Source organism: Hippoglossus stenolepis, chromosome 17 (assembly GCF_022539355.2).
Source record: "Hippoglossus stenolepis isolate QCI-W04-F060 chromosome 17, HSTE1.2, whole genome shotgun sequence".
Classification (NCBI taxonomy): Eukaryota; Metazoa; Chordata; class Actinopteri; order Pleuronectiformes; family Pleuronectidae; genus Hippoglossus; species Hippoglossus stenolepis.
In genome coordinates, this window is record NC_061499.1 from 3,894,334 (window position 1) to 3,903,018 (window position 8,685).

At 40.4% G+C, this 8,685-nt stretch overlaps 2 protein-coding genes across 2 annotated transcripts in view; both read right to left on the minus strand.

Annotated features, from left to right (window-relative positions):
• LOC118125158 (fibrocystin-L-like) overlaps window positions 1-4,637 on the minus strand; it is a 35,695-nt gene extending 31,058 nt beyond the window's left edge. The window contains exons 1-12 of the mRNA XM_047344235.1: window positions 4,629-4,637; window positions 4,116-4,227; window positions 3,924-4,001; window positions 2,689-2,833; window positions 2,499-2,601; window positions 2,336-2,393; window positions 2,158-2,251; window positions 1,799-1,852; window positions 1,569-1,642; window positions 1,429-1,471; window positions 1,209-1,279; window positions 1,011-1,121 (exon numbers count right to left, since the gene is read on the minus strand). Coding sequence (XP_047200191.1) covers window positions 1,011-1,121; window positions 1,209-1,279; window positions 1,429-1,471; window positions 1,569-1,642; window positions 1,799-1,852; window positions 2,158-2,251; window positions 2,336-2,393; window positions 2,499-2,601; window positions 2,689-2,833; window positions 3,924-4,001; window positions 4,116-4,227; window positions 4,629-4,637 — 952 coding nt within the window. The remainder of the gene's footprint in view (window positions 1-1,010; window positions 1,122-1,208; window positions 1,280-1,428; window positions 1,472-1,568; window positions 1,643-1,798; window positions 1,853-2,157; window positions 2,252-2,335; window positions 2,394-2,498; window positions 2,602-2,688; window positions 2,834-3,923; window positions 4,002-4,115; window positions 4,228-4,628) is intronic.
• A 2,437-nt stretch (window positions 4,638-7,074) lies between these two features.
• On the minus strand, window positions 7,075-8,681 carry LOC118124858 (transcription and mRNA export factor ENY2-2). The gene is made up of 5 exons (XM_035183043.2): window positions 8,539-8,681; window positions 8,359-8,429; window positions 8,174-8,244; window positions 7,597-7,671; window positions 7,075-7,332 (listed from the first exon to the last, which is right to left on the minus strand). Exons 2-5 carry the CDS (start codon window positions 8,424-8,426, stop codon window positions 7,256-7,258), a joined length of 291 nt encoding a protein of 96 aa, XP_035038934.1. The 5' UTR covers window positions 8,427-8,429; window positions 8,539-8,681; the 3' UTR covers window positions 7,075-7,255.
• Between the last annotated feature and the right edge of the window lie 4 nt (window positions 8,682-8,685).

Sequence of the window (8,685 nt, forward strand, 5' to 3'; positions counted from 1 at the left end):
TCAACACGTTTTTTACTGTTAAGTAATAGTCTCGAATACTTTGATTGCAATATTTTTATATTGAGGTATTACTACTTTTACTTAATAAGCAAGTTTTACAGTTTCCTGTTTTGTTAAATTTTACTTACTTTATGATAGTGTAGGCTATATTGTCCAAAGTACCTTTAGTGTCAGTGCTGGATTTAGATGCTGATAATTTATTATATATAGTATTCTGTTCATGGGTTACTTGTTTGTACTATTCATCTTTCCTACATCTTTTTATTGTTGTGACATCCCAGTTTACAAGATGAAAGTATTTGTGTTTGTAGAAAGATTCAGAAATACTCACAAAAGTCGATTTTGTGAATGGTTGTTTAACTTAGACCATATAATTAATCTTTACTCTGGTCAGTTGAAGTTACACATGATTTTATTAATATATGAAATCTATTGTAGACATGAAGATCTAAAAACATTTCATTGGATTAATTATTTCCAGGTATACTTAACTGTGCCTACAGTCATTTGACAATCGTATGCTCTGTTCTCCATATCTGGTTTATAATCATTTAAAATGTAACATATTATTTATATTTAATTTCCCTCATCCGATTTCATGGCAGAGCTGTGATTGAGAAATAATGACTTCCCATACAATTGTGTCAATCATGAACTGAACTCAAAGTCAACAGCATGTTAAATGACTCATGCAATATTGTGAAAGAGCGTCACGGTCTACTCTCTCAGTATTTCAGAAGATTCCCTTCTATCGTGCAGGAATTCTACTGCACATGTTTTCTTTTGTTGTAAAGTATGTGCACATTGTGTGGTGTTGAAAGGGATTACTACCACGGCACGACAATGGGTCCCAACCATGTGTAGGGTTTTGTTTAGTGGAGACGCACCGCAACAAGGCAGCATACTTAAAACAGTAAAACAATATCGGTAAAGCTGTCGGTGCTGGAAACTTGGCAACAGCTGTGGAGTTTTTGTTCAAAGTTTTCCAAAGCTCTGATTGCGACGATTACCTCCAACGAGAACACGTGCTGGCTGATCGGTTTGGTCGAAGAAGCGGCCGTGGACGGTCAGCAGGGTTCCGCCCATGACGCTGCCCTTGGCTGGAGAGACTCCTGTCACCTCTACTCGAGAGAAAGCAACAAACATGTCACCGTAACGAGACTTACTTGAACATTTACTGTGAATGAATGTCTCGCTGTCTGAAGTACCTGCGTAGGTCTGGATCATGGAAAGTTTATCCAGAGATGAAACCCTGAACAGACTAAAATCGGGCGCACTCCTATAGAACGGAAAGATAAACATTATTAATGTTGTTGTGAGTAGTATCAGTTCACTTAACTTTATCTGGACTTTCAGAGGTTGAATATACACGGGCGCAATCTGAGCAAATCTTAAACTGAAGAAGTGGGAGTTGGCACAATGTTTTACCTTCCAAATTCAGAATCCAGAATGTAACTCAAGTTGTGATGTCCTTTTGGAAATAAAACATAATAAGTGAAAAAACGGTTTGAACAATTTAAAAATACACACATTAAGAGCAGCTATAACTGTGCAGCAAACCAGCTTACCAACATATGTTCCCGTCATTTTGCAGCTCATGTGTCCCCACCAGGACGTTTCTGAGTCCAGTCGCAGGTTATATCTTAAGAAACGTTTGAAAGACTTTCAGCAACGCATAAATGATACATTTGACTTCTCGCAGAAAATTGCGATGAAACATATCTGAACCATCATTGTGCTGCATTTTTACTTTGATTTCATTTCTAAACCCCGTCCACATGTAGAAAAGCCCACTTACAGTTCATCTGACTGTGGTTTAAGCATCTCACATGGCATTCCGCCAATGTAGGACCTGCAAGAGAAACAAGATAGGATCAACTGCTGCCACATCATAAAACAATTACTTTGCTTTTATTTTGAAAAGTTGTGTACCAAATATTCTAACTTATATATAAGCCATGCACATGAAAAGTAATAATGCAAATTTCATTTCATGACAAACACTGACTATAAAACTTATATATTACACAGGTATGAGCTGCTACCACCGGCTCGGCACAACTGCTCTTAACTTTAAAGACCTATATTATGATTCTTAAAACAGTAATTCAATATCTGTATTCGGGAACAATATCAAGTGTCATTTTATCTTCATACCTCACAAATCTGACATTGAGGCCGTTTGAGCTCACAGCCGTGTTGCTTCCATACACGTCGGTGAAGATCCGGCCTCGCACTGTCAAAATTGTGCCTGCGGTGATATTGAAGTTGGTTTAGTTTAAAGTTCAAACTGGTCTGAAGTGATGACCACGTGCTGAAGAGGTGTGGACTGTACCTGGGGGGCCGCTGACTGGAGTAATAGCATTGATGGTGGGGGTGCGATACCAGGGAGACTGAGGAGAGACAGGAAAAAAGAAGCATGTGTGAACAATCCAAACCTGACAGCAGGGGACGACCTGATGAAGCAGTTAAACCGTAGATTAAACCGTAGAACTTACATAAATACCGCATCGGTTTAGATTTCCCCAGCATATTTTGCTGTCAGGAATGGCCACCCCATCCACCTTAACATGGGCCACATACAAACCACTGGGTAACGGCCTGTGTAGGAAACAAGTGAGAGTCTCTGCTGAAGTGGCGTGAATACGTTATTGTATGTGTAGAAAGTCCCGTCAGCCTGAGGCCTACCTGGTGTAACACATGATCTGGTTGCCGTGTGTTGAGTCTCTCTCCACATCGCAGGGGACGGACAAGGTACCTGACACCAGCGTCACGCGGTTACCGAAGGTGTCGTCTTTTGGATTCAGCTGGAACTGTCCCTCATGGGAAAAACCTGGAAGTGAAATGAAATAACAACAATCATCAATTTGAGAACAAATATATTGAATCAAATTTATGCCTCCTAAACAGTTTAAAGTTTCATAACTGGAATGAAAAACAATGCTCACACTTGTTTTGGGGGGTTTGTGACTAGATTTAAGCAGCATCATTTTAGATCGAATCATTAGATCATTGACAAAATTGAGAAAACTACCTGAGGGTTTAACATAGAGCTGGAATCTGATAGAGATTTATCTGTTGTATCACAGCACTTACACTATGCATAATCAATATATCTATATATATATTAGATCAGTGGTTGCCAACCCGACATATATATTTGCAAGAGCGGAAGGTGCACGGCTTCATACTGTGTAGTACTGGTATTTATTTTAGTACAAGGGACTTCTTTCATTTAGGGTTATAATCATATTTGTTGCCATATTCAAATCAAAGCCTATATGTAAAACATTGTGCTGCAGTAGCAGCTCCTCTGCAGAACATGTTGTGGAACTGAGAAGCTACATATTTTGCATTGTAAATATGAATTGATATTAATTTGAATATTGTGCATTGAATAGAAAAAGTTGCACAACTGCCCGTCTTTGTGTATATTTATTTCTTGTACATTCAGCCTTTAACAGAAATTGCAAAAAATAATACGTATGACCCTCCTAAGTGGGCTTTTTGGAAGATATCAACAAAATCACGACTGTCTGCTGTCCCCAGTGACATCAGGACAGAAAGTCTACACATCTTCCACCGCAGACTAAAGACACATCTTTTCCGACTATACCTTGAATAAATGTTTAAACTAACAATTTAGTAGCACTTAAATGGCACTTACTTATAGCACTTTGTAGTTTGGCTTTCATGAGGAAATAGTACTTTCTTATTCGTGTTGTTCTAGTTGTCACCGCCTCATGATGATCACTTATTGTAAGTTGCTTTGGATAAAAGTGTCACCTAAATGTAATATAATGGTAGATCTCGGCTTAAGTTTGGAATTAAAAAGTGATCTTGGGCTCGAAAAGGCTGGTGACCACTGTAATAGATAATAAGTGATATAGTTTTATTACCCGGTCTTTAATTCAACCACTCACCTGATCCTTTAATTGTGAGTCGTGTTCCTCCGTTGCTGCTTCCTCGACGTGGACTTATGCTGGAAATGTATTGAGCACCTGAAATAAACAGATGTTTTTTCCAATATCAGGGGGAATTTTGCGCACTTACAAATTCACAAAACCAACATTATGCAATGTATCAAAAAGTACAATGATCAGTGTGTAACTTACTGCAGCAGCACCAGAGTGTGAGCAGAAGAGCCGCCGGTCTCAACAGCGGCTCCATCGTGGGGTTTTCCCTGAGTCCCTGGCGCCTCAGCGGCGGTGTTTTGTTCAGGAGCAGCTCAGAGGAGATGTTGGATCACTTCACCTAAAAAAAAAAAAAACAATGCTGTTTTACAATTACAATATATGAAGGATTTTAAAGAATTTACACAAAAGAAGATTTGGGGAAAATATGAACTGGAAGAAAAGCAAAATCTCTGAAAATTCACATAAAGAACAGAACAAGACAGTGAAGTCACTGAGGAGGTGACATGGCAAATACACAAAAATCTGTTGCAATCACAATGACAAGTTATTAGATTAGAATGTTATTTAAGAGTGAATAAAAACTCACCTGCTGTCAGTTAGAAAAGCAGTTCACCTGTCAGCTGTGTCAGTTGTGTCAGTTGTAGAGAGAGGTAGAGAGACACTGGCTGTGAACTGAGTCTTTATGCTGCTGCTCATTGTTCCGCCTCTCACCTGAGACATGGGAGGTGACAGCAGACATCACATCAGGGACATGAAGCTCAGACTCAATCTGTGGATCCCACCAAACCAGACGTGCAGAGAGAGTCACACATGGGTCAGATGAGGGGAGGAGGAGGAGGAAGAGGAAGAGGAGGAAGAGGATGAGCAAACAGACAGGAAATTAAGTCAAACTTTTGTGCAAGTGAAGAAGTTGAAGTTATAAAAAGCTCAAAGTGAAATCATCGAGGGGCTGTTCAAGATAGAATTACTAAAAATAAACTTAAAATTAGAAACATGTCCTGAGTTTATATGGAAACCAAAAGGTTGACACAACAAAATCTGAACAACATGATGAAATACAACACAACAACCAATGAATAAATTCTGTGATACCTTATAGTGTATCTATAGTTTTTATTATTTTATTTTTTGAAGGCGCTGTGGGTATGTCTTTCCATTATAGTGTTAATTGTGCTTATGATTAATATTTAATTACACAAAACAGTGAACACCAAATGTCTTTATCCCAGGGCTGTTGTACTAAACTTATCAGAATCGGGCTTTATTGCAAATGTAAAATTAATTTGTATGTTTTGCTTTGTTTGTTAAAATCTGGAGGAATGTTTTCATGTCTGAATAAAAATACATTATTACTACTACTACTTATTGGCCAAGCTTGTGCACACATACTTTACTTTTCTCAGACATGATAAGATATGTTTTATGGATATGTACAGACTTCATTTATTTACACAACATTGTGTCATACTGACAGATACTTCTGGATTTGCCACACCCCATGTGTTCACATCCAGTGGATTGTGGAGCAACACACAATTCCTCTCCTCCTTTGTTGGACGACGTGGAGGTTCATGTAAACCAAAGTGTCATTGTCTTCAACTGCGACTTTCCACCTTTATTCCCTCAGATGTGTGCAGGTGCTAAGCTGTGAACTATGAGGGATCACTTATAGACTCAATTAGTGTCAATTAGACTGTCGACACTGCAGCAGGGGGAAGGTTCACAGCCTCGGAGCAAAATAAACCAGAGAGAGGAAATATGTGACCTTTCCATACCGCACGGAGCCCCGGTATATTTTTAGTCTGTGATGACATGCTGACAGACAGAAATCAGACAATTACTGTAACTTCAGAGTCAGTCATTGTCATGTTTTCACCCATTCCCTCATCTCCCTCCACACCGGACAAAAGTTGCATAACAACAAGAATTTCAACATATTAATAATTGTGATTGAAGCTGCTGGGTGAAGCTGGGGCTCATCATAACCCAGTAAAACGGGAAAATAAAGTCTGGAAGTCCAGAATCAGTCGTTTGCTCAACACACAAAGTCACAACACACAGGATCTCAAGGAACTTTACACAGTAAGGTGGAGACCTTAGAAAAATCAGTTCCCACAACAAGAGAGCACTTGGCAACAGTGGAGACTGACTTTAAACAAGTAGAAACCAACAACAGAATCCGATTCATGGTGGGTGGAAGGGAGGAAAGAGAGAAACTGTTGTGTAAGTGTTGTGTAACTGCTGTATCACAATAATAACAGCGATACTCATAGATGAAATAATGGTAAAAACAGCAGCACCTAGAGTAGTAATGCTGCTAATAGACTTTTTGGTTTTGTACATATCGCAGGCAGAGCACAATAACAATGAAGGTATATGATATAATAATAATACCAGTTGAGTGTCAGATCTGTATCCTGCAGCTCTGGAGGCAGAACCACATCCTTCATTATTACACAGAGTGCGTTAGGTTATATATTCACGAGGGGATCATGTTTAGTGCCAAATTGTGGAGGAACTATACAGAACAGCAACACATTGAGAAAGCTACAGTCCTGGAACAAACACACACACAATCTCTCACACTGCCCACGCACCAAAAACCCTTGAAATAAAAATACCCCCCCGTCAGTGTCTTGCTGTTCAAGACCTGTACAATCTCAACCTGTGTGAAGTCACACACAGAAGCAGCGATGCCATCCAGCAGGTTCAGGGTTCGACTCAAGATGTGAGTGCATCACGCTAACTTCCTCTGAACAGTACAAAAAAAACAGAAAAATTCCAGAGAAAGAAAATTGTGCCACTGAAGCTGCATTGAGTCATGTCTGATGAGTCTGTCTGAAGCAGGGGTGTACTTTCCCCAGGACACAACCTTTCTTTTAAGAAAGTAAACGTATCCACTGGATGATTTATAATAATATACATATATAATGACAATGCACTTATTAAGAACATTAGAAGTACTCAACCCAGAAAATATCTCCTTCTTCTCACATTGATTCCTGAAGAATTCAAGAGACAATGGAATTTCTACCACGCTGTTCAGAATATTAGCAAACATCTCTGATCTTATTCATGAGGAAAACGTTTGTAAAAGAAGAAGAAAACAGATAAAACAGATCTTCAGTGACGATACAATAAGGGACAGCACCCCCAGTGACCAAAATAGGCATGACTTTATTTTTATTTTTCCAAAACTGCTGCATAACAAAACTAAAATCAATATGAAAACACACGATACAAAATAAAAACAACACCTCAGCAATGCTCACAATGACAACAAACAGTCTGACTTGTGGATTTACAGTGAGTAAAAAAAAAAAGTCTAGTCGTCTCGTTCACAAAGTTGCGTGTTGAGCCAGAAAAGCTCGGATTCTCTGCAGCAGCTCTTTCTTCACACTGTCCGGTACAAGAGCTGCAGACAGGAGAGAAGAGAGGATGAGAAATCACGTGAGCGCGTCAGAGCAGCGACCAGGGAAATGTAAACCTCTGTGTGATACGGTCGAAATCAACAGTCTCTGCAGTGAATAACTATAATACATAAACCCTCATTTTATTATTCTTGATTCGTGACATTGACAAAAGTCTTTTGGATTAGCGCACAGCTGTACCGGAGTTTGAGGGAGTAATAACCTTATAATAATAACAGACGAGGCTCTATGTAACAAATGAGCTTTACCTCTTCCTTTTGGTGTGACCTCTGTGACCAGGTCCTCCACCGTCACATGCTCCAGGCCCTTTTCTCGGATCACATCTGGATACGAGAGATACAAGAGTTTATCCTTACTAGAACTTTGCATTGACTACCATTCACTGTGGACAGCCAAACCAAAACCTTATCCCATGACCTTACCCCCCCCCCCCACACTTCACATATTAGCCCTAACCTTAACTAGGACCTCAGGAATCACATTTGGACTGTTTATGCTGGAAAAGGTCGTAAACAAGTACATACACCCACGTCTCCAAGACGTCAGAGCACATTTCATTGACTTACTCTAACAGTTACCATAGTTACTACTTACCCCTAACCTTTAACTTAAGCCTAACCTTAAAAGGGATAGTTCACCCAACTAGGGTGGGGGGGTTCAAGTGTCTGAGAGTCCACAAAACACTTTTGGTTGTTTATTTACATTTGAAGAAGTCATCACCATTAACTTCAGTTGTATTGGATTTGGCTGCAACCCTGTTTACCCCTGAAAAACACACACACACAACACAACACAACCACAAACACAAACACACACACACAGTACCTTTGCATTGTGCCTTCAGCTGATCCTTCCATCCACACTCCACCAGCTTGGCCCTGAGCAGCTCCTTCAACCTGCGGCCGCACATCAAATACACATTAAATACACATTAAATAAACATGACACAAACCCGGTGGATGAAAAGAGACGTGGCCGAGGCTGCGGATCTCCCACGGGCGGAAACTCACCGCTCCCGTTCCCCCATCTCGATCAGCTTCTGGTTGATCGCAGCCCGCATCTGTGAGTCTTTGCTCATGATCTGCTCGAAAAAGCAAACGGCGGATTGTGTCAGTGCAGCTGCGACGGGGTGTGAGGGAGAAAGACAGGAAATGCAGTGTTGTTTAGGGAACAATCCCGCTAGACGTTACCTTTTTATTAGTCGGGATGGATCAGCTGGGGAACACACGGTCCAGCCACACAACCGCACCGCGGGAAACAAGCACAGGTGGAAGGTTCCGGTTTGGCGGCGGTCACGTCGCTTCACGCTGCAAACCGGCCAAACGCTGGATAAACGG